This window comes from Trichosurus vulpecula, chromosome 1 (assembly GCF_011100635.1).
Source record: "Trichosurus vulpecula isolate mTriVul1 chromosome 1, mTriVul1.pri, whole genome shotgun sequence".
NCBI lineage: Eukaryota > Metazoa > Chordata > Mammalia > Diprotodontia > Phalangeridae > Trichosurus > Trichosurus vulpecula.
In genome coordinates, this window is record NC_050573.1 from 8,519,924 (window position 1) to 8,546,296 (window position 26,373).

The following is a 26,373-nucleotide window of genomic DNA, read 5'->3' on the forward strand; positions in this document are numbered from 1 at the left end:
AGAGAAAACAACTGACCTGGAAAATAGATTGAGAAGACATCATTTAAGAACCATTGGGAATAACAAAAGGTCAAGAATACCAAAAGAATTAAAGGCAAAAAGGTAAAGGAAGGAGATTTAGCAGTACCAGATCTTTAACTATATTATAAGGCAGTAATTATCAAAACTGTCTGGTACTAGATAAGAAATAGAAAGGTGGATCAGTGGAACAGAGTGGACGGAGCACACAGCAGTAAATGATTACAATAATCTGGTGTTTGACAAATGTAAAGATTTAAGCTTTTGGCATGAGAATATATTTGGTAAAAATTGTTGAGAAAACTGGAAAGCAGTATGGCAGAAATTGGGCATAGATCAATATCTTACACCATTTACCAAGGTAAGGTTAAAATGGATATGTGACCTAGAAGTAAAGGAAGATATCAGAACATGCAACACATTACCTATCAGATTTACGAATAGAAGACGAATTTATGAATAAACAAGAGAGTGCACTGTGAGACATAAAATGGACAATTTTGATTATGTTAAATTAAACAAATTTTGTTCATATAAAGCCAATGTAGCCAAGACGAGAAGGAAAACAGAAAATTGGGAAAATAAATTTTTATAGACAGTTTCTCAGACAAAGGTCTCAAATTTCAAATATATAGAGAACTTGGTCAAATTTGTAAGAATACGAGTCATTCCCCAATTGATAAATGATCAAAGAATATAAACAGGCATTTTATCGATGAAGAAATCAAAAACTATACATAATCATGCAAAAATGCTCTAAATCATTATTGATTAGAGAAATGCAAATTAAAACAACTTGGAGATATCATCTCACACCTATCAGATTGGCTAAGATGATAGAAGGGAAAACTGACAGATGTTGGAGATGTGGAAAAATCAGGACATTAATACATTGTTGTGGAATTGTGAACAGATCCAGCCATTTTAGAGAGCAATCTGGAATTATGCCCAAAGAGTTTTAGCACTGTGTATACCCTTTGACCCAGTAATACCACTATTAGGTCTGTATCCCAAGGTGATCAGGGAAAAAGGAAAAAAAAACCTACGTGTCCTAAAATATTTACAGCAACTCTCTTTGCGGTGGCAAAGAACTGGAAATGGAGGGGAGATGGCTGAACAAGTGGTGGTCTATGTTGGTGATGGAATACTACTGCGTTGTAACAAATGATGAGCTGGTTGGTTTTAGAAAAATATGAAAAGATATACATGAAATAATGAAAAATGAAGTGAGCGGAACCAAGAGAACATTGTATACAGTAACAGCAATATTGTTTAAAAAATAATTGTGACCAATGAAGTTATTCGGAGTACTATAAGTACTCAAATCAACTATAAAGGACCTATGAAGGAAGATACTATCCCCTTCCAGAGAAAGAACTGATAAATAGAAGCAGGCATAGTATGGTTTCACGTATATTTATAAATCTGCGTCAGATAGTGATCTTCTGTAGTGTGGGGTGGGGAGGGAGGGAGGGCGGTTTGGAACTTAAAATGTAACAAAAATAAATAAATAAAATTTTAAAAAAGACTTATTGGACTACCTGAAAATCATGAACAAAAAAAGCGTACACATCATATTTCAGTAAAATATAAAGGAAAACTGCCCAGATATCTTAGGACAAGAGGGCAAAGTAGAAATTGAAAGAATCCATCATTCATCTCCTAAAAAAAAGAACCCAAAATGAAAATTGCCAGGAATATTATAGCCCAAATCCAGAGCTTACAGGTCAGGGAGAAAATATTGTAAGCAGCCAGAAAAAAATTATTAAAATACCATGAAGCCACAGTCAGGATTACACAAGATTTAGCAGCTACCACTAGAAAGGACAGAGGGCTTGGAATAAAATATTCTGGAAAGCAAAGGAGCTAGGATTACAATCAAGAATAATCTACCCAGCAAAACTGAGTAAAATCCTACAAGGGGAAAATGAGTATTTTATGAAATAGAGGGCTTTCAGGTATTCCTGATGAAAAGACTGGAGATGAATAGAAAAGTTGACATTCAAACACAAGACTCAAGATAAGCATAAAAGGTATCATTAGTGAGAAATAAGGGACTAAATGAGGTTAAGCTGTTGAAGCTGTTTATAGTATTATATAGGAAGATAGTACATGTAACTCCTCAGAACTTTATCATCAACAGAGTTCTTAGAGGGAGTTTAAAACAGAGGGTCTAGGTCCTATTGTGTTGAGATGGTCTCAAAAGAAAAATGGAAGGGTGAGAAAGAGGGATGCAATATGAGAGTGGGGAAGGGAGAGGAAGAATGGAGAAAATTATTTCATAAATGGAGTGTAAATGTAGAGAGTTTATACAACAGAGAGGAAGATGGAGGGGGAGGAAGAAATGGGCAACATTTGAACCTCACTGTCATCTGAACTGTTTCAAAGGGGGAAGAATACACAGATACAGACAGTAGAGTGCAGAGGCTCATCTTACCCAATAGGAAAGTAGCAAGGAAAGGGGTTATGAGAAGGGGAGGGAGATAAGATAGAAGGAGGCAGTAGTCAGAAGCAAACTCTTAAGTAGGGGATAGAGTGAAAAAGAAAAGGATGGGGCAGCTAGGCGGCGCAGTGAGTAGAGCACCGGCCCCGGAGTCAGGAGGACCTGAGTTCAAATCTGGCCTCAGACACTTGACACACTTACTAGCTGTGTGACCTTGGGCAAGTCACTTAACCCTAATTGCCCTACCTTCCCCCCTCCAAAAAAAAAAAAGAAAAAGAGAAGGATAGATGTAAGAAAATAGGAGGTCAGGAAATACATAGTTAACAATAATATTTGTGAATTTGAATGGGATAAACTCACCTATAAAATGGAAGAAGATGTCAGAGTGGAATTGAAGCCAGAATCCAATAATATGTTGTTTACAAGAAACACACTTGAAACAGAAAGATACATATAGATTTAAAATGAGGGGCTAGAGCAGAATCTATTAAACCTCAGCTGAAGTAAAAAAGGCAGGAATGGAAATCATGATCTCAGATAAAGTTAAATATATGTAATTAAAATAAGCAGGAAAGCTACATTTTGCTAAAAGGTACCATAGACAATGAATTAATATCAATACCAAACATACATGAACCAAATGGCATAGCATCCACATTCTTGAAGGAAAAGTTAAATGAATTACAGGAAGAAATAGACAGCAAAACTCTATTAGTAGGGGAATCTCAACTTACCCTTTCAGACCTAGATAAATCTAATCATATAAAAAGAAAGAAGTTAAGGAGATGAATAGAATTTTAGAAAAGTTAGATATGATAGGCTTCTGGAGGATACTGAATAGAAATGGAAAGGAATATACATATTTATATATGGCACCTTTACAAAAGCTGACCATGTATTAGGGCATAAAAACCTCACAAATAAGAAAAGCAGAAATATTAAATGCATAATCCAATAAAAATTATATATAATAAATGGCCTTGGAAGCACACATTAAAAAAACTAACTGGAAACTAAATAACCTAATCTTAAAGAATGAGTGGGTCAAAGAATAAATCATAGAAAAAATCGATACTTTCATTAGAAATACTGACAACAATGAGACAATATACCAAAAGTTGTGGTATGCCATTAACATAGTACTTAGGGGAAAATTTGTATCTCTAAATGCTTACATCAATAAGAGAGAGAAAGAACAGGGCAATGAATTGGGCATGCAACAAAAAACTGAGAAAAATAATAAATTTAAACCCCCAATTAAACACCAAAATAGGAATCCTGAAATGCAAAGGAGAGATTAATGAAATTAAAGTTTTAAAAAATTGAGCTAAAAAATGAAACTGACAAACAAAATAAAACAAAACAACAAAATTGATAAACCATCAGCTAATTAGATTTAAGAAAAGAAAAAATCAAATTACCGGTATCAAAAATAAGAAGGATTAATTTACAACCAATGAAGATGAAATAAAAGCAATAATTAGGAATTATTTTGCTCAACTATATGCAAATAAAATTGGCAATCTAAATGAAATTGATGAATATTTACAAAAATATAACAGGAAACAGAGTATTGATTAAAAGTAAATGATTGACCCAGCAATACCACTTCTAGGTCTGTATCCCAAAGAGATCATAAAAATGGGAAAAAGACCCACATGTACAAAAATATTTGTAGTAGCTGTTTTTGTGGTGGCCAAGAATTGGAAATTGAGGTGATGCCCATCAATTGGGGAATGGCTGAACAAGTTGTGGCACATGAATGTAATGTAATACTATTGTTCCATAAGAAATGATGAGCAGGTGGACTTCAGAAAAACCTGGAAAGACTTACATGGACCGATACTGGGTGAAGTGAGCAGATCCAGGAGAACATTGTACAAAGTGACAACAACATTGTGCAATGATCAATTCTGATAGACTTAGCTCTTTTCAGTAATGCAATGATCTAAGACAATTCCAAAAGAGTCATGATGGAAAATGCTATCCACAAGAAGAAAAAGAGCTATGGAATCTGAGTGGAGATTAAAGCATACTATTTGCTCTCTCTCTCTCTCTCCCCTCTCTCTCTCTCTCTTCTCTCTCTCTCTCTCTGTCTCTCTGTCTCTCTCTCTCTCTGTCTCTCTCTCTCTCTTCTCTCTCTGTCTCTCTCTGTCTCTCTCTGTCTCTCTCTCTCCCTCTCTCTCCCTCTCTGTTTCTTCTTTCGCGTGGTTTCTCCCATTGGTTCTAATTCTTCTTTACAACACGACTAAGGCGAAAATTTTTTAAAAAGTGAATGATTGATTACAAGTTGATTGACTATGACTTCACAATTTTCCCCTTTGATTCTTGGGAGACATTTCTCCCATGAATCACTTTATCTACAAACTTAACCTATATTAGCAGAAAGCGTGTTAGGAAGCAAAAGAACAACATAGAGTTCATACAATTCGGCATATTTTCATTCTTGCTCTGCATGACTGATGGGCATAACATTCTTAGGAACCACATTTGAACTTGCTTTAGTATAACAATTAGTGTAGAGTTGAATACAAGGTGGAAGGATAATTATAAGAGCCAAGATAATAAGGGTCCATTCAATTATAGGAACAAGGATGCCATCTCCTTGAAACCAGGAAAAGAGCTAGGAAAATCAAGAGGAAGGAGCCCGCTGGGGGCTATTGTTACCTATGTGGATTTCATTGGCGAACCACTGAGTGTTGACGTGATTCGCTGAAGTTCATGAACATCGGTGATGATGTTTTTGTTGTTATTCAGCCATGTCCTCCTCTTGGTGACCCGATGGACCATACTGTCCATGGAGTTTTCTTGGCAAAGATACTGTACCAGTTTGCCATTTCCTTCTCCAGTGGATTAAGACAGAGGTTAAGTGACTTGTCCGGGGTCATACAGCTAGTAAACGTCTCAGGCTGGATTTGAACTCAGATCTTCCTGACTCCAGCCCCTTTGCTCTATCCAAGCTGCCTCTGGTTAATGTTGGAACAGCAAGTCTGGTTGATAACAGCGCATGCTCTGCTTTGGGAAGCGGAGGGAAAATCTAATACTAGACAGTGCTACGATACCATTCCTGCTATGGGATCAATCTCCGCCTGAAGGAAGGTGATGGCGATGGCCATTTCAGCTACGGCCTCGGTTGTGTCCTGAGCTAGTTTTTCAACTTCAGTAGAGATGTTTTTAACCGATTCCATGACATAGGCCATCTCCAAATTCTGGAATAGAGACCAGAGGAATCCCTGCCTGGGGGTAGGTTCAGCTGCAGAGTTTGGAGGCTGATAACCAGAATCTCCCTTTCTATGTTCATGCCGGCATGCTCCCATATTTCTGAAATCTTTTCTCCTACTAGGCCCATTGAATGATTAAGCACGGATGGTGCTGTTACAGAACTTGTGGAATATCCTACTTAGTACCCTACGAAGGATTCTGCTCTATTTACGTCACGGGTTGAAAAAGTATAGATACGCTGCGCTGAGTCTCCTAAAATATCATCATGTCGTTGGTCTTTGTTTTGTTAATACAGAGAGGAAAATTTGGCAAAGGCTGTGTCAGCCAAAGAGGGGCATCCTCGTCTTATCAAAAGAGGCTTTGGCTCCGACCGTGGGGAGAATCTGAGATACGTACGAGGCTTCACTGTTAACGTTCACTGGCTGCGTGAAACCTCTCATGTTAAGATCAATATGGCTAATCTCACTGCGAATGGAGCAAAAGGAGAAAGGAGGGGATGACATTGATGGGATGGCCCCCTCATTTGTACCTGCTAGTAAAATAGCATAATATCGTTGTACTCTGCTGGAATGGAGACCACCCACGGGGCAGGAGTGCTCTGGCAGATGTGATAACAAAGCCACCAACCACGGGGTCCGATGACCCTACATCTCCTAAGCTGTGCCCTGTCTGACTTGAGGGTTAATAATGGCATTATTCCTTATCCAAACATTATTAGGAAGGTGTAAAACGGAAAGGAAAAAGGGTAGCTAGGTGATGCAGTGGATAGAGCACAGGCCTGGAGTCAGGAAGACTCACCTTCCCGAGTTCAAATCCGACCTCAGACGCTTACTAGGTGGGTGACCCTAGGCAAGTCACTAAACCCTGTTTGCCTCAGCTTCCTCATCTGTCAAATGAGCTGGAGAAGGAAACGGCAAACTGCTCCAAGGATCTTTGCCAAGAAAACCCCAAGTGGGGCCACAGAGAGTAGGACACGACTGAAGGACAACGGTAGCAGTAGTGTCACGGCTGTCATTAAACAAAAACAGGGAGATACGTGAAAAAAGACGATAGTTCAGATAAAAGCCAGAGAAGGGGACAAGTCCTTCCTCAGACCCTGCTCCTACAGACGTCGCTGAGGTTCTAGAGATGGAAGATTCTGATGGGGAACCAGTCATCCTCTGCTTTTCCCAGGGAGATGAGACCCTCGATCAGAATCATGAGCCAGGGGTCAAAGTGGGGAACAATTTCTTTGAGAAGTACTTTAGCAACAAAAGCGGCTGTAGCCTTAGAACCAGAAAATGAATCAGTCCAATGAGCGATCTAGTCTACAGTAACAAGACAAATTTTATAATGGCCAGCCTTGGGCATATTTATAAAATCAGTTTGTAAACATTCAAATGAAGTGTATGTCAAGGGGTACCCAAGAATGCAATGTTACAGAAGCCATGCTGGTTAAATGCTCGGCAGGTTGGGAAGGCAGAACAAATATGAACTGCCTCAGGGGTGAGACTCAAGACCACGTTACTGCGAGAGGGCCAAAGTGACTCCCCACCATGAACAGAAAGACATACCTGGTGATGGAAGCTCAGGGGAGGGTTGGCTTACCCTCCACAGTCACGCAGAGCCCAGAGACCCGTACCTTGTACCTCTGTTTCCATTTCTGGACCCCGGTGCCAAGTCAATGTTGTCATGGAGAAGAGGAAGAGAAGTCTTCGCTATTGTTTGTAGCAAGGTGAAACACAAAGGTGTGGCCGGTTTTGCTGATGCATTAGCTAAGCAGGTCTCTCGGGATCTGTGCCATTGGTGTGGGCAGAGCAGCATACAATGCCCAGGGCCTTGGGTAGCTGGACAATGGTTAAGAAGGTCCTTGATGAAGTCAGCATTTGAAATAGCCTTACTGGTGGGGGTTAAAAACTCCCCAGACTCCAAAGGCATAGTGTGAGTCAGTGTAGATATTGGTGCTTTGTGCAAGGCCAATGAGCTGAGATTGGATAGAAGAGAAGCAGCCCACGGAGTATTGTGATCAGAGACCACAGCAGTACCTGTGTACTGAACTCTATCCCTTATAACAGAGGCACTGTCAGTATAAAAAACCAGACTGGGATTCTGTAGAGGAGTATCGGTAAGGTCATCACTTTGCCACGTCAACCACAGCAGAACAGTCATGGAGAGGCTCACCAAGTTAGTAAATACGGGAGGAGCGTGGTGGGCTTGAGGACTGAACCCTGCTCGAGAGTCACATTTTCCTTTCCCAATAGTCACTTCTCTAGCAAGTCTCTGATCAGAAAAGCCTTAAGTGTGGCCTCGACTTTAAGAGAGCACTGAATGATGACAAGTGGGACCCCTAAAACCAAGTTCACAGGCTGTTTCCACCAAAAGGGCAGTTGCTGCTATGGCTCTCAAGCAGGGTGGAGCACCCACAGCCACAATGCCCAGCTGGTGAAGAGAGGTCTGACATCCTGGGTGAGCACCCTTGCTGACACTACCTTATGTTCATGTACAAAAAGAGAAAAGGACTCATCTGGATACTCAAGTAAAGCCTTCTCAAGGGTGGCAAGAGCCATGAGATGGCCTGGTTCAGGCTGCAAGGGTTTTAGAAGGGTCTTTGGTAAGAGCAGTTAAAGGCTTGGTGATCTCACCAAAGATGGCATCCACTCTTGGCCTCTATCTGCTGAACCCAAGAAGCTGTTTTTTAGTCTTTGGAGTGTATAGTTGTTGGTGGGCTTGCAGGTGCTTCAGAGAAACAGCATGAACACCAGAAGACAGAATGAAACCAAGATATTCAACCTGAGAAAGATACTTCATGGCCTCTCCTATGAAGCTGGAGAAGAAGGTGGTGCTGCCTTCTTGGCAGACTCCAACACTGGTTGTGGCTGTAAGGACATTGTCCACATTCTGAACCAGAGTGGAAACTTTAAGAATGATGGAAGCGAAATACTGCTGTAGAATTTGAGAGAACAAGACTGGGTGCCTCTCTATACATACCCTAGTGGTGAGTGGGCTTTCTGCCATACCAGGTTGGACCTGGAGCTTCCCATGGTCCCAAGATCTTCAGAATTTTTCCAAGGGAGTTCCAGCAGGAGCACTTTGTATTTCACATAATTATACAACTTTGTGCCACAGAGATTTTCCTGCTCATTGCCAGTCAGAATCAGAGCTGATCTACATACCTTTCAGAGTCAAAAATCAAATTCACAGACTTGTTGTCAAGTTCCTCCTCTAGGAGCTGCAGAAATTTTTCTATTTGTAGAAGACATGGTTCTGCTTGCATGAGGAAGCCCTCTGCTTTCCAGAGGATTAAGTCTTCTCCTTCTCTATGCGGAAGAAGTTTCTCTGCAGGTACCAAAGATTCTCCTAGATGCACCCGGGCTTGCCCTATCTGCTTTATCACTTGGAAGTCAGAATCTGTCACTCAGGATAAACGACTGGAAAATAAACAAGTAAGCGCTTGGAACAGAGAGTGACAGTCAACTCTGTTAATTGGAAGAACTCCAAATTCTGCTTCCTAAAACTCTGCCGAAACACCCCCTCAGACTCGGAAAATACAGACCAGAACAAATCATGAAGACAAAGAAAGCCTCAAATCTCTCAGGGGGTCTCCAGAGGTTAGGCTCTTCTCTCCTTCCACAAATGATATTTCTACGTCTAACAAGGCTTCCTGCACCTGTAGGAGGAATGTTTTCTCCTGCAGCTCACATCCTCTTACATGAGTAAGAAGAGACTGAGCTGTCTGTAACAGAGAGTAGCCTATATTCAGAAAGGATTTTCCTCTTTGGCACAGGGAATTTCTGTCTTGCAAACTAGATTCCCCCATTCAAGGTGCCTCTCTATTTCCTGAGACATCTCAATAGGAAAAGTCAGTGTGCTACAGTTATCCCTTCCACATTTGGGGAGGGGGTGGTGGTGGAGGGTGTTGGGGTGTGGTATCCTCTTGATCTGGAAAATCTGCATAGGGTTTTTTGGCCCTCCCTTTGTACCAGAGAAGTCTGATTTTTTTTTCTTTTTCTTTTATGGGGTGTTTGCAGTATCTTATTGTAAAATTTGGGTTAAGTATTTGGTTATAAACTATGTGTAGGTCAATGTTAAGTAAAAATACTAACCTTGTGTGTGGTCTGCTGGCTTTTGCATTCTTTTTGCAAGTTAACTTTTTACTTATTTTAACTTTAAAAAACAAATTGTGTTAAGATAAAATATGTTGATATTATGTAATACTATACATCTTTCTTATGCATTTCTGAGTTTCTAAATTTGTTGTCTGCTGGCCTTTGCCTGTCATCCACAGCTTCTGCAAAACTTCCCCCAAATTGCCATTTAATTTCATATACCAACCTGTGACACTGAAAACATGATGGGGAAAGTTGAGATGTGGAAGGGATAACTGTATACCCAACACACACACACACACACACACACACACACACACACACACACACACACACACTTAGCAGAGTCGTGTTCCCTGGATTTCATGAAAGATGTAGAAGTTAACTTCCTGCTAGCTGGGAAAGTGACCAACGCTTCATCCCTCTAGACTCTTTGCCAGTTGCCACAACAAGAAAAACAAAAACAAAAACTTTAGAGCTATTTTACCTGCATTCAGGATTCCTGGTTATTTACAGAAGATGGAATTCATCCTGTTTCCAAAACAGTTGGCATTTTTTCTATCTGCAACAAAGATTGTTTAAATCTCAGATGAAATGCTCTGTCTAGGCAGTCTGCTGATAGCAAGAGCTTAATTCCTATCTCCACCAAGGACTTCTCTATTTGTAGGAGAGATTGTTCTGTCTCTAATAGATACTTTTCTGGTAGCAGGTAGGGTTCCCCCATGAAAAGATCCCCAGTCAAAGCAGATAAAAGGAGAAAAAGAATTTGCCAGTTGAATAAGATAAAGGGACAAAAATGTTCCCTGAGCAAGACAAAGGGACTCCCTTAGGTTTCCCCAATCAAACAAGATAAAAGGATTTTCCTAAGGCTTCCCTGAGCTCGGAGAAAATCTGGATCAGACTTGAGGTGGGAGTCCAGTCTCCAGAGATGGGCCCCTGAAGAGAAGCCCTCAGTGAAATCAACTACAGTGTGCTCCAGGGAATTTTTGCCATCCTGAAGATAAGAATCCCATACTGGAGTCCAGTTGCAGTCACCAAATGTCATTATTAAAATCTGTGAATAAGGGAAACTGAGGCAAAAAAGTTCCCAGCAAGATTAGTTTATTAGTAATGGCCATTTGCTGATAAAGTGGGTCCAAGACCACCTCAGTTGGTACAAGGACCCTGTGAGCTTACAGGGCATTTTTAGAAATGTAAATGTAGAACATTAAAATGGGGAACATAAATAATAAATGAGGAACATTGATCACAGATTGATGAACATGATATTGACTAACATGGACATTTGTGATTTCTGATGGGTCAGGGCAGGGGTGGGGAGCCTGCAGCATTGAGGCCACATGTGGACCTAGAGGGCCACGCATGGCCTTGAGGCCATAGGCTCCCCACGCATTGGCCAGGGTATTACAAGAGTTTTCATTAATGTCATGGGGGGGGGTGGTCTGAGAAACTTCACAGGAATAGGCAATTTGAACAGATTAGCAGTACTCAAGGTACTGATTTGTAATCTAGAACAAGGCTTTTATTAGGAATGAGGAATTTAGCTTATCAGCCGCGCTCTGCAGGAGCTCAGCTTTACTAATAGGGGTGTTGGTGTAGTAGCAATTTAGATTTGAAGATGGAAAGAGAGAGAGAGAGAGAGAGAGAGAGAGAGAGAGAGAGAGAGAGAGAGAGAGAGAGAGAGAGAGAAAGCAGTTATGGTTGCTAATGGTTGCTAATGGCTGCCCTCGTGGTGTTAGAACTGAACAGGCTGACTTAGCTGTACTCTGAGTTTGTGTTTGAGAAGACCCCAGCAGGAGGTCAGAGAGGTTTTGGGATGGTGAGGCTCCATGTTGTGATATTATGTTTTGGCTTCCTTGCTATTATGATGAAGTGGGCTAATTGGCTGTGGGAGCTGAACATTTGGTTATGGGATATGGTTCTCTGATGTCCAAATAAATGGTTTATTTCTTCTACCTTCTATATGGAGAGTCTCGTATACTTTGTGATACAGAACTAAATAGGCATTTTGACAATTATCACCTACATTGTTATTTTGCCTTACTGTTACAGTTGGCTGGAGCCAATGCCCTGCTAGCCATACATAGTCACATACACACTTTCTAACCTACTACAATGTAAACTGATTAAAAACAAATGACTGATTACAACTTCATAAATCTAAAACCAAAAGCATTATCTGTAATGGGGATTTGCTAGGAGCCTTTCCAGTAAGATCAGGGATCAATCAGTAAATATGCGTTAAGTGCCTACTATGTGCCAGTCACTGTGCTAAGCACTGGCGATATAAAACAGGCAAAAAGTTCCTGCCATCAAGGATCTTAAAATCTAATCATACAACATGCAAACACATACATACAAAGCAAGCTATGTCCAGGAAGATAGTAAATAATTAACAGAGGCAAGGCACCAGAATTAAGAGGGGTTGGGGAAGGCTTCAGATAGAAGTGGAATTTTAGCTGGGACTTAAGGAAGCCAGGGAAGTTGGTAGTTGGGGCAGAGGAGAGGAGAAGAGCATTTCAGGCACAGGGGACTGCCAGAGAGGATTCTGGAGCTGAGAGATGGAGGGCCTTGTTTGTGGAACAACCCAGTGGCACTGGGTTGAAGAGTATGTGTTGAGGCGGAAGATGTAAGAAGACTGGAAAGGGAAGAGGGAGCTAGGTTATGGAAGACTTTGGATGCCAAAGAGAACATTTTGTATTTGTTCCAGGAGGCAATGGGGGCCGCTGGAGTTTACTGAGTAGGGGGAGTAGCATTGTCAGACCCACATTTTAGAAAAATCACTTTAGTGGCTGGAGGATGGATTGGAGAGAAGAGACTTGAGGCAGACAGATCTCCCCCCTCCCCCCAGCAGCTATTGCCAGAGTCCAGGCTTGAGGTAATGAGGGTTTGCACCAGGGTGGGGGCAGAGTCCAAGGAGAGAAGGAGGTATATTAGAGAGATATAATAGAGGTGATATTGATGGGCTATGGTGCCATATTGGATATGGGGGGTGTGTCCAGTGAGGAGTCCAGGATGACTCCTGGGTTGGGAACCTTGAGAGACTGGGAGGAGAGCGTGGCTCTCTCCAATAACAGGGAAAGTGAGAGGGAAGGGAGGGTTTAGGGAGGAAGGTGATGAGTTCTGTTTCAGATACAGAGTTTAAGATGTCTGCTGGACATCCACTTTGGAGATCTGAAAGTCAGTTGAAAGCCACTTGGAGATTTCTGAAAGGCAGATTTGAAGTTGAGGGTCAGCAGAGAGTTTGGGGCAGGAAAAGTAGATTTGAGAATCATCAGCACAGAGATGGTCATTAAATCCATAGGAGCTGATGAGATCACCAATTGAAGTAGTATAGGGGGAGAAGAGCAGAGGGCCCAGGACAGAGCCCTGGGGGATACCTAGAATGAAAGGGTATGACCTGGAGGAGTATACACCGAAGGATACAGAAGGAGTCAAGGTCAGAGAGGGAGGAGGAGAACCAGGAAGGGGGCTCTGTGTGTGTGTGTGTGTGTGTGTGTGTGTGTGTGTGTGTGTCCTGAACACCCAGAAAGGAGAGAATACCAGGGAAGAGAGTGATGTCCGAGGCTGCAGAGAGGCCAAGGAGAATGAGGATGGAGAAGAGGCTGTTGGTTGATTAGTGACTTTGGAGAAAGCAGTTTCAGTGGAATGATGAAATAGGAAGCTGGATTGTAAGGGGTTAAGAAAAGAGTGAGAGGGGAAAAAGTAGAGGCCCCAGTAGAGGCAGCTTTTCCAGGAGTTTAGCTACAAAGGGCAGAGGAGATATGAGATGATAGTTAGCAGGGGTGGAAGGATCAAGTGCGAGCGTTTTCAGGATGGGGAAGACATGGGTAGGTTTGCAGCCAATAGGAAATGAGCCAGTGGAGAGGGAGAGATGGAAGAGAAAGTGAAACGGTGGGGATGGGGATGGGGCAGTCTGTTGGAGGAGAGGGGATGGAATTGGGGTCAGCCTTGGTAAGGAGTGAGGCCACTTCATCATGTGAGACAAGGGTGAAGGAGGAGAAGGTGGCGCAAGGGATAGGAGGGATGGGAGATGGGGAGGAGAAGAGGGAGCTCACTATGAATGGCTGCAATTGTATCTGCAAAATAGGAGGCAGGTTCTCAGCCAAGAGGGCTGAGGGAGAGCCAAGGATGTCTATCATCACAATATTATAATATTATCACGATATTATAATATCACAATTATTATCACAATATTGTACTAGAAATGTTAGCTCTAGCAAGAAGGCAAGAAAAAGAAGGGGAAGGAGTCAGAATAGACAACAAGGAACGAAACAATCAATCACTCTCTGCAGACCATATGATGGTACATACCTAAAGGACCCCGGGGAACGAACTAAACAACTCATCGAAACAACAACCAACTCCAGCAAAGTTGCAAGATAGAAAATAAACTCATATAAATCATCAACATTTCAATATACTACCAACAAAACCCAGCAGGAAGAGATAGAGGAGAAATTCTACTTAGAATAACTGGGGGAAGAAGTCACTATTTGACAAAAACTGTCAGGAAAACTAGAAATCAGGTTGGTAGAAATTAGGTATAGACCAACTTCTTACATCTTATCCAGGTTGGGGAGCCTGCAGCCTTGAGGTCACATGACTCCGACCCCTGCTTATACCAAGATAAGCTCAAAATGGGTACATGATTTAGACACATGGGGTGATATCATAAGGAAATTAGTAGAGCATGGAAGAAACTATCTGTCAGATCTACAGGTAGGGGAAGAGGTCATGGCCATACAAGAATTCAAGGGTTTCTCAAGAGGCAAAACGGATAATTTTGATTACATAAAATCAAAAAGCTTTCATACAAACAAAATAAATGCAGCTAAAATTATTATTTAAAAATATATTTTCATTTATTTCATGAAATGTTTTCCAATTACAGGTAAATAAATTTTAACATTTATTTTTTTTAAAAATTTGCGATGTTTTTACTAAGAGAGGGCTTTAGAGTCACCTTAAAACATCCCTGTAACTGCACATGACCTCTTACTTCTGGAAACATAATTCTACCATTCAATTCACTCAGGATACCTGTTAAAGCCTCTTCAAGAATTCTCTTAATTCTCTTTTCAAGAAAACAGTTTCATCAAGAGAAATGTTTTTCCCCTCTTCCTCTTTCTCTTGCTTTCATACATGCATACAAGACTTTTAATCTATTATATTTAAGACATATCTATTTACATCTAAAATTATTTATCTTTTCTGTATCTTGTTTTTCTTGTATCTAAATCTCCATGGTTTCTCTCAAATTATCTCCATTAACTCTCTCTGTGTGGAGAATTACAGTTAAATTACTATTCTTCAAGCTTCTTTCATTCTTTTAAAATTTTTTTTATTAATAAATTTATTTTTTATTTTTAGTTTACAACACTCAGTTCCACAAGTTTTTGGGTTCCAAATTTTGTCTCCCTCCCTCTCCTCCCCCCTCCCTCCAAGACAGCATGTAATCCAATGTAGGTTCTACATATACCTTCACATTGAACTTGTTTACATAACAGTCCAGTTGTAAAGAAGAATTACAACCAATGGAATGAATCATGAGAAAGGAGAAATGAAACCAAAAAAGAAGGAAAAAAAGAGAGCAAAAAGTTTGCCTCCACCTGCATTCAGACTCCATAACTTTCCTCTGGATGTGCACAGCTTTTTCCATCATGAGTCTTTTAGAGCTGTCTTTGAACCTTGCATTTATGAAAGGAGCCAAGTCTGTCAAAGTTAGTCCTTATGGATACTGTGTGTCTGTAATTGTGTGTAATGTTCTCCTGGTTCTGCTCCCCTCACTCATCATCAGTTCACATAAGTCATTCCAGGTTGTAATGAAGTCCGTCTGCTCCTCATTTCTTATAGCACAATAGCATTCCATTACATTCATATACCGTAATTTGTTTAGCCATTACCCAGTTGATGGGCATCCCCTTGATTTCCAGTTCTTTGCCACCACTAAAAGAGCTGCCATAAATGTTTTCGTACATACAGGTCCCTTTTCCACTTGTATGATCTCTTTGTCATATATCCCTAAAAGAGGTTTTGCTGGGTCAAAGGGTATGCACATTTTTATAGCTCTTTAGGCATAGTTCCAAAGTGCTCTCCAGAACTGCTGCATCAGTTCACAACTTCACCAACAATGTAACAATGTTCCAATTTTCCCACATCATCTCCAGCATTTATCATTTCCCTGTTTTGTCATGTTAGCCAATCTGACAGGAGAGATGTGGTACCTAAGAGTTGTTTTGATTTGCATTTCTCTAATCAATGGTGATCTAGAGTATTTTTTCATATAACTATAGATATCTTTAATTTCTTCTTCTGAAAACTGCCTGTTCATCTCATTTGACCATTTCTCAATTGGGAAATGACTTGTATTCCTATAAATTTGGTTCAGTTCCCTATATATTTTAGAAATGAGGCCTTTATAAATGAGCCACTGCAAAGATTTTCTCCCAATTTTTCTGCTTCCCTCCTAATCTTTGTTGCATCAGCTTTGTTTATACAAAAATTTTTCAATTTAACATAGTCAAAATTATCCATTTTGCATTTTGTAACACTCTCTATCACTTGTTGGGTCATGAATTCTTCCCTTTCCCATAAATCTGACAAGTAAACTATTACTTGCTTTCCCAAATTGCTTATAGTATCAGCCTTTATTCCTAAATAATGAGCCCATTTTGACTTTATTTTGGTATATGGTGTAAGATATTGGTCTATGCCCAGTTTCTGCCATACTGTTTTCCAATTTTCCCAGCAGTTTTTGTGAAATAGTGAATTCTTGACCCAGAAGCTGGATTCTTTGGGTTAATGTTCATTTTTCAAAAATTTTGAGTTTCTAATTCTCTCTGTCCCTCTTAAGAAGGCAAACAATTTGTTATTGATTATACATGTGAAGTCATGCAAAACATATTTCTGTATTTGCCATATTGCTAAAGAAAACACAGGCAAAAAAAGAAGAAAAATAAAGAAATTTAAAAAGGTATGCTTCAATCCATACTCAAGGTTCATTAGTTTTCTCTCTGTAGGTGGACAGCATTTTTCATCATGGATTTTTTTCCCCTGAATTGTCTTGGATCAATGAAGTTAAAATGATAAGAAGAGAAGGAAACTGGAGGAAAAAAATCTTTGCAGCAAGTTTTTCTGATAAAGTCTTCATTTCTCACATCTATAGGGAGCTGAGCAAATTTATAATAGGAGCCATTCCCCAATTAATAAATGATCAAAGGATACAAATAGGCAGTGTTCAAATGCAATCAAAGCTCTATATACAGTCTATATACAGTCATATAAAAATGCTCTAAATCACTATTGATTAGAGAAATGCAAATTAAAACAGCTCTGACATACCAACTCATATCTATCAGATTGGCTAATATGACAGAAAAGGAAAATGACAAATGCTGGAGGAGATGTGATGAACTGATCCAGCCATTCTGGAGAGCAATTTGGAACTATGCCCAAAGGGCTATAAAACTGTACACACCCTTTGACTTAGCAATACCACTATTCGGTCTGTATCCCAAAAAGATCAAAGCAAAAGGAAAAGGGCCTATTTGTACAAAAATAATTATAGCAGATCTTTTTTTAATTAAGATTTTTTATTTTTCAGTTTACAACACTCAGTTCCGCATGACTTTGAGTTCCAGATTTTCTTCCCTTCCTCACCCCTCCCTCCCCAAGATGACATGGAATCCGATATATCTTCTATATATAACTTCACATTGAACTTATTTACACACTAGTCAAGTTGTAAAGAATAATTAGGACCAATGGAATGAATCATGAGAAAGAAGAAGCAAAACCAAAACCAAACAAAAAAACCGAACAAACCCCAAAACAAAAACAAAAGAGAAAAAAAAAGAAAGGAGAGCAAACAGCGTGCCTCAATCTGCATTCAGACTCTATAGTTCTTTCTCTGGATGTAGATAGCTCTTTCCATCATGAGTCCACTGGAGTTGTCTTTGCGCCTTGTATTGCTGAGAAAAGCGACATCTATCAAGGTTAGTTCTCAGAGAATCCATATACCTGTGGTTGGGTATAACGCCCTCCTGCTTCTGCTCCGCTCACTCAGCATTGTATCGTGCAAGTTTTTCCAGGTTATTATGAAGTCCCTGTCTCCCCCATTTCTTAGAGCACAATAGTATTCCATTACCTTCATATACCACAACTTATTCAGCCATTCCCCAATTGATGGGCATCCCTTTGATTTCCAATTCTTTGTTACTACAAAAAGAGCCACTATAAATATTTTTTGTACATATGGGTCCTTTTCCTACTTGTGTGATCTCTTGGGGATACAACCCCAGAAGTGGTATTGCTGGGTCAAAGGGTATGAACGTTTTTTATAGCCCTTTGGGCATAGTTCCAAAGTGTGCTGCAGAATGGCTGGGTCAGTTCACAACTCCACCAGCAATGTAACAGTGTTCCAATTTTTCCACATCCTCTCCAGCATTTATCATTTTCCTGTTTTGTCATTTTAGCCAATCTGACAGGAGAGATGTGGTACCTAAGAGTTGTTTTGATTTGCATTTCTCTAATCAGTAATGATTTAGAGCATTTTTTCATATGCCTATAGATATCTTTAATTTCTTCCTCTGAAAACTGCCTGTTCATGTCCTTTGACCATTTCTCAATTGGGGAATGACTTTTTTATTCCTATAAATTTGGCTCAGTTTCCTGTATATTTTAGAGATGAGGCCTGTGTCAGAGATACCAATTGTAAAGATTTCCTCCCAATCTTCTGCTTCTCTCCTAATCTTTGTTGCATTGGTTTTTTTTATACAAAAACTTTTCAATTAACATAATCAAAATTATCCATTTTGCATTTTGCAATGCTCTCTATCTCTTGTTGTGTCATGAATTCTTTTTGGCAAAGAATTGGAAAGTGAAGTGATGCCCATCCGTTGGGGAATGGCTGAACAAGTTGTGGTGTATGAATGTAATGGAATACTATTGTGGTATAAGAAATGGCGAGCAGGATGCTCTCAGAAAAACCTGGGAAGACCTATATGAACTGATGCAAAGTGAAATGAGCAGAACCAGGAGGACATTGTACACAGTAACAGCAACATTGTCCAATGAGCAGCTTTGAATGACTTAGCTCTTCTCGGCAATACAATGATCCAAGACAATGCTGAAGACCATATGATGAAAAATGCTCTCGACCTCCAGAGAAAGAACTGATGGAGTCTGAATGCAGATTGAAGCAGATTTTTCTTTTCTCTTTCTGTTTTCCCCCTGACATGGCTAATGCGGAAATTGCTTTGCATGTCTATAGCTATTTGTAATGGGCTTTGCTTTCTTGCCTTCTCAATGGGGGTGGGGGAGGAAGAGAATTCGAACCATGAAAATAAAATAAAATTGAATTTTTTCACGCGAATAAAATCACATCTAAATGGAGAAATACCAGTTGCTCATGGTTAGGCCGAGCTAATATAATAAAAATGACAATTCTACCTAAATTAATCTATCTATTCAGTGCCATACCAATTGAACTACCAAAAATTTTTTTTTACTGAGCTGGACAAAATAATAACAAAATTCATTTGGAAAAACAAGAGGTCTTGAATTTTAAAGAAGGAAAGAAAGTAGGTGGAGGGCGCTGGCCTTGCTGATCCCCAAGTTCCCTCCCGGCTCATACACTGGAGGAACTGCTTCTTTCTCTTGCTTGTTAAAGGTTACAAAGCACTTTCTTACTAACAGCCCTGGGAGGGTTAGGGGAGGCAGAATCATCATTTTACTGATGAGAAAACAGATTCAGAGTCAGAGGTGGGGGTGGGGTGGGGGTGTGTGTGGAGTGTCAACAAGCACCAAGCTGATGAGTGCTCCTGCTGGAAGCCAAACCCAGGACTCCAGGCTCTCCACACAGGTATTTTTCTATGACAAGGAATCACTGACTCATGGGACTGGGAGAGACTTTAGAATGTGGAATGTCCCTAAGGTCCCTAAAGGCCCTAAGGAGGGTCCTGTAATCTAAATCCCTCATTTTACAGATGGAGAAACTGAGTCTCAGGCAAGAAAAGTAGCCTGCCTAAAGTCAGGCAATGAGGGTCCTGGCACTCTGACATCTAAAGACCTTGCAGCCTCCTCAAGGTCAGAGGCTGTGTCTCCCCTGGTCTCCCCGTTCCTCCCTCCCTCCCTCTCTCTGGACCCAAGGGGCCAAGTGGGTGAAGCTGCTGCTGGTTCCTTCCCCTCCCATCTCCAGCTAGGGGCCTCTGTGTCTTTAATAGCTTCTTGCCAAGTGGGCAGGATGCCCTGGGCAGACCTGCTCATCATTCCCCGTGCTGACTCATAGGGATGAGCATGGGGGTGCTGGCGTCCCTGCATGGATGGGGGCTTCTGGACTACAAGACAGAGAAATATGTCCTTACTAGGAACTGGAGGGTGGGTGCTCTCCAGAGGGTCCTGCAGCTTGGCATCTTTGGATATGTAATCGGGTAGGAGAGGAGGGGATCCTTGTGGGGGGCGGGGTAAGAGAGGAGGGGTCCTTGTAAGAGGCTGGGGGGTAGGAGAGGAGGGCACCTTGTGGGGGGTGGGGTAAGAGAGGAAGGGTCCTTGTAAGAGGCTGGGGGGTAGGAGAGGAGGGCGCCTTGTGCCTGGTGGTGATAGGGGTGAGGTAGAGGCTCCCTCTTGTGTGACTCTAGGGATCGGGAGTTCCCACCCAGCTGACACCATGATTCTAGGATCTCATCAGATTTATAGCTGGAAGGGACCTAGAGGTGATTTAGAGCCCACCCTTTTCGTTGTACTAGGGAGGAAACTGAGGCAGACCCAGAGAGGTTAAGTCACCTTGGCTGGGTCACACAGAGCAGTCAGCATCAGCTCTCTCTACCTCCCGCTGTGTAGCCAGGGCTGAATGCTGAGAGGGTCTCCTTTGCCTTCTACCTCCGATGGGAGAAACTGCTCCTCTGGGTAGTGAGCTCCCTGTTCCTCGAGGTGTTCAAGCACCGGCTGTGAGATCATCGGACAGGCAGGTTAGAGAGGAGATTCCTGCATTGGGCTTCAAAGGCCACAAGTGGGGAGGGGGACTAGAGGTAGAATGCTGGGTCAGGGTGCTTTGTGGGAAGGGTCTTTGGCTTAAAAGCCCCCTATGTGGCTCCTAGGTAGCCCGTGGATAATGTGTTGGCCTGAGAGAAAGCAAGACCCGAGTTCAAGTCCTGCTCCAGACACATACTAGACATAATTTCCCTGGGCAAGACATTTAACCATTACCTACCTCTGTCCCTTCATCCCCATGACGGGGGTACTGAGAACATCTCCCTCCCGGGGTGGCTGTGAAGCACAAACGGGATACTGGCGAAGCTTCGCCAACCCTGAAGTGCTTTACAAAAGCTAGCTGGGGTTGTGGTTAGTTATAGGTAAGCCGTTACCCTCGCTGGGTCTGGCCAGCTTGGATCCCTGCCGCAGCCCTGGAGAGAATCAGTAGCAAAAACGCGGGAGATGGGGGTGTGGTTTAGAAGGAAGCCTGCTGGGCTTGGACCTGGGTTCGAATCTTGACTTTATGACTTACTAGCTGTGCGACCTTGGGCGAGTCACTCCCCTTCCTCTGGACTCAGTTTCTCTCTCCGTAAAAAGAGGGGTTTGCCTCTGAGGTGGGAAAATGCATTCCGCATTCGAGAACCAATCTAGCTCGGGTGGGAAGGGTCCTCAGAGAGGGGAAGAAGGCTTCGAGGAGGGTTGGAAGTCTATGCTAGGGGCCTTCAGGGCAGGCGGGGCTTTGTTCTGGATCCTGGGAGCCAGCAGGCAGCCGATGATCGGGGGACCTCTCCGTGCCTTCAGTGGGTGGGAGATGGGAGAGTCCGAGGCAGGGAGCGGGGCCATCTGGGAGGTGGTGATGGTGGTCAGGGGGAGGGGAGGGGAGCAGAACTGCTAACGGGCAGACCCGCCCGAGGTTATTCCAGCTGCTTGAAGTCTAAGCCCGTGCAGTGGAGGGATGGGGGTGCGTGCAAGATCACGGGGCACACCCATCACAGACCTTCCCTAACCTGTGGCCATCAGCTGGGTTTGCTGGCCCCCTGGTGCTCCCAGGAGACCCACACTTCTGTTCCTTCTGAGACAACGTGTGTGGAAACCCCAGAGGGCCCCGATTCCCCCCTTCCTGCCCTGACTGCCTCCTTGATGGCAAAGGCTGACCCACGGGCAGACGGACTGACAGCTGACCGATGGACCCAATGACAGAATGAAGGAGGGAGGGAGTAATCGAGGGGGAGGGGAAGGAGCTTCCACTCCTTTCGATTGTTACCGAGGTTTGTTATTTTCCCGGCAGGTGGTCCCTTCTCTTCAGGAAGGGTTACCAGGAGAAGGAGTCTGATCCCCAGGTATCGGTCATCACCAAGCTCAAAGGAGTCTCAGTCAGCCAGGTCGAGGCGCTAGGAAGCAGGCTGTGGGATGTGGCCGATTACACAAAGCCCCCCCAGGTGAGTCTCTCCCTTTTTCCCAGGTGAGGACGCTGCCTCCCACCCGCTCCCTCCCTCTCCTGACGGCCGGGGCGGAGGAGGCTCAGATCCAAACTCACAGGGACAGGGCCACTCAAACTAGCCGATGTCAACCTGTCCTGCGCCAGCCTCGCTTCTGGCTGATTCCACCCCCACACACCTTCCCTGTTTCACCGGCTGATTCCTTCTCCACCGCTTAGGGCCCATCTTCAATGCCACCAGGAAGCATTCCCTGCTCTTTCTATTGGCGACAAACTTCCCCCAGACTCACCTGGCACATTGTCTGGGGAATATTGCACATTCTGGCTACAGATGGTTGGCTCTTTCAGTCAATTAACAGGCATTTTTAAGGGTGCTTATTACACTACAGATATTGTGCTGGGCTACAGAGACAAAAATAAACAGTGCCTGCCCTCAAGGAGATTCCCTTTGATTGAGGGAAGACAACCTGTCCTCATAAATAGATGCAGAGGCAAAATCCAAAGTAATCTTGGAGAAGAGGCACTAGCACCCAGTGAGGAAGGAGGGACCAGAAAAGCCCTCTCTAGTAGGATGTGGTGCTCAATTGGAGCTTTGAGGGAAACTGGGGATTTGGCTAGGCAGAGGTGAGGAGAGTATGGATGTCCGGCCTCAGGTACAGCCTGGGCAAAGGTGGGGAGGTGGGAGATGGAATGTCTCATGTTTTGGCTGGCTCCTACAGCACATGAAGAAGAATGATACATGATAATAAGGCTGGAGAGGTGGAGTGGAGCCAGACCAAAGGAGTCTGTATTTTATCTTAAAGGCAATAAAAATTAGGAAGCCTCCAAAGGCTCTCAGGCCAGGTAGAATGGTCAGATCTAAGCTTCAGGAAGAGGGCCTAGAAATGTAAGCTCCATCCGGGAAAGGTCTGTGCCTTCTCTAAGCCTTGCAGCTTCTGAACACAGGGCTTTGTATACAGTAGGTGTTTAGTAACGATTTTGTGGAAGGGATGTTGAAATAGAAATAGTGAGGCGGGTGGCAGGAGTGGGAGTATGGGGAGAGGGCAGGATGAGGGGAGGTGGGGGAGAGGCTTCAGCCGAAGAGGCCCTTTGGGAGGGGGAAGGGCCTGACGACGGTACCATCTGAGTTATCAGCCCCGGATGTGATCATGGATGGCTGATGTCTTTAAATATTTGAAAGGGCTTGGAGAGGTTCTGCTTGTTGGGGCAGGACAAGGAGCAGTGGAGGGATGGAGAAGGTGGTGAGGAGAGAAGTTTGGGGTGTGTGTGTGTGTGGGGATATGTGTATGTGTGTGCACATGAGTGTGTGTATACGTGTGTATGCGCATCTGTGTGCATGTGTGTGTGCGCATGCGTACATGTATTGTGTGTATATATGAGTTTGTGTGCATATCTGCGCATGTGAGTGTGCACACATGTGTACATATGTATGGGTGTATGCATATTCGAGCACACAAGTGTGTGTGCATGTATGCATGTATACGTGTGCAGAGGTATGTGTGCGTGAGTGCACATGTGTATGTATAGGTGTGCATGCATGTGTGTGTGGGTATGTGCGCACTCGCATGTGTATGTGCATATGTGTATGTGTGAGAGTGTGTGTGTATGTACGTGTGCGTACGTGGGAGTGTCTGCCAACACTGGAGTCCGGTTGTTTCTGGGGCTGGGAATGGCGGGATGGTGGGGAGGAAGGACCCCTTAGGAAGAGGCCACAGTCACTAGGCAGAGGACGGGGCAGTGGCCTGGGTGGGCTGTGAGCAGAAAGCACACCCCAAGGAGGGGCTCCTTTTGGCACCCTCTAGATTTCGCCCTTGGGGGCAAGGCTCTGCTTGGCCTGCCTTAGTTCTGCCTCTGAGGCCCCTTCCAGATCCAAGCTCTGAGGTTACCCTGGGACCTTAGAAAAATTCTAACCCAGATCTCTTGTCTCTTAGGGAGAAAATGTTTTTTTCCTGGTGACTAATTTCCTTGCCACACCAGAGCAAGTGCAGGGGACATGCCCAGAGGTAAGCCCCTTCTTGGGGCCCACCTCCACCCTGGGGTCTTTGGCAGGCCCTGGGACTGAGGTCAGAGCCCCAGCCCCCCTCCCCCACCCCCAAGCCAGCCCAGGGAGGAGGGCTGGAGGGAGCCCTTGGCTGCTCTGGAGGCCGGAGGAGAGCCCTGAGTATCGCTGTGCTCCCAGGCTCCCAGCCCAGGCTCACTGGGGGCTGCTATCCCAAGGCCTTGTGAAGAAGGGCCTTGGGGTGCCCAGATTACAGAAGCTCCTGGGCTACTGAAACAGCTCCACTGCACCAAAGCCAATTCCACCGAATACATCCCACAAACATTGATTAAGAGCCTACTGGGCGCCAAGCAAGGGAGAGAAAGCCTGGTGTGGTGGTGAGAGTGACGGTCAGAAAGACCTCAGTTCACATCCCACTCCTGACACTTACTAGTGGGTGGTCTCAATCACTTAGGCCCCTCTGAACCTCGGACAACTCTCCGCACGGGCTGTGATCTGCCTCGGTGGGGGGACCACCCACACTGATGAAGTCACACTTGTATGACCTATGGACATATGCATGAGGCACCCAAACACCCAGTGCTTAGATGCTGAGAGTATCAGAGGCAGAGAGGGGGTGTCAGCCCGCCCTCCTATCCCATGCAGCATCCCTTCTGTACCTTCCCTAACATGGAGTCATATCTGCAGTGATGGGGAGCTCACTACCTATAATGGCAGCCCACCCCATTGTTAGGATGGTCTTCCTAATTGTTCCGATGGGGGTTTGGGGACTGATGTGTTCAGGTTGGAGGAGTTCAGGGGTCAAGCATTCTCTTTTAGTCTTGGGAGGTTGGGCTGTCAAAAACTTTGGGTGAAGGAAAAGGGACAGGTGCTGTAGGAGAATGGATAGAAAGGAATGTGCCCCTGGAATGCAGAGCAGCAGATCCTCCCTCAGGCAGCCAGAACCGAGGCAATCCCTCTTTCACCAGTCCAGCTTCAAATAAGTGAAGACAGCTTTCCTGTTACCCCCGAGCCTCTCTTCTATCCTCTCCTCTGGCCTCTCTTTCTTCCTTCTCTCCCTCCCCCTCCCCTCCTCTTCCTTCTCTCCTTCTCCCTCTCCCTCCCCATCCCCTCTCTGGGTTTCAGTTTCCTCCTGGTGCGATGGGGGTGCGGGTGGGGGGTGGACTTGATACTTTCTGAATGTCCTCTGCGATTCTGGGGGGAGGATCTATTTCTTTGGGGGGGGATGGTGACTCACAGTCTCCCTTCCCTCCCCCGCCCCAGCACCCTTCTGTTCCCCTGGCTCCCTGCCTGGCTGACGAGGACTGTCCTGCTGGAGAGATGCTGAGCCACAGCCACGGTACGGATGTCATGCCTTGTTCCCTGAGCGATCTCTCGAGGGTGCTGAGCACTGAGAGCTAGGGGCCCCTGGGGGTAGCTGGGTATCCTTCTAATGCCTTCCCGACTCCCCCCCTCCACCCCCTGGGCTCCTCCCCTGGACATCAGGGCACTTCCTAAGTCAGAGGACACCTGGGTCGGAATCCCAGGATTTGAGTTTAAATCCTGATGGTCATCTGTGTGACCTTGGGTCACCCTTGAATTCTTCAGGCCTCAGTTTCTTGGTCTCTGAGGTGTCTCCCGGCTCCAGATCCTATGACCCCACAATCTTCCTCTTAGAGCAGACACTTGGACCCGGTCCTGACCCAGGTTGGAGCCTAGGTGGCCCAAGCTTGGAGAGAAAGGACTCTGGGCTGGCTTCTGTTCCAGGATTCAAGACTGGGAAATGCATCACGTTTAACTCAACCTACCAGACCTGTGAGATCTGGGGCTGGTGCCCCGTGGAGAGTGGCAGCGTGGTCAGGTCTGGCTGCTCCCTGGTCTGTTTGGCCTGCTCCATCCTGGGCTAGTGGAAAGAAGCCCCTGATCCTGGGAGTGAGGAGCCCTGGGATCGAGTCCTTGGCTGGGTGACTGGCCACATCGTGGCAGTCCCCTGAGCCTCAATGTCCTCATCTGTAAAATGGGATATTAATACTCATTAGTGCCCACTGTCCCAAGGAAAGTGTGAAGGGAGGGGAGAAATCCCTGGGCGGGGGTGAGAAGAGCTGGATTTGAGTTTTAGCTCTGTGGCTAATGTGCCGGTGATCTTGGGGAAGCCTCCTTTGTAAAATGAGGAGAGTCATCCTGCCTTTGCCCCCTCCATGGGCTCTTAGTGTGG

At 44.0% G+C, this 26,373-nt stretch overlaps 1 protein-coding gene across 1 annotated transcript in view; it reads left to right on the plus strand.

Annotated features, from left to right (window-relative positions):
* P2RX6 (purinergic receptor P2X 6) overlaps nt 1–26,373 on the plus strand; it is a 31,574-nt gene that overhangs the window by 1,919 nt on the left and 3,282 nt on the right. Inside the window, exons 2-7 of the mRNA XM_036756343.1 lie at nt 19,603–19,633; nt 20,060–20,201; nt 22,031–22,181; nt 24,112–24,183; nt 25,443–25,518; nt 25,926–26,019. Of these exons, the coding sequence (XP_036612238.1) occupies nt 19,603–19,633; nt 20,060–20,201; nt 22,031–22,181; nt 24,112–24,183; nt 25,443–25,518; nt 25,926–26,019 (566 nt within the window). The remainder of the gene's footprint in view (nt 1–19,602; nt 19,634–20,059; nt 20,202–22,030; nt 22,182–24,111; nt 24,184–25,442; nt 25,519–25,925; nt 26,020–26,373) is intronic.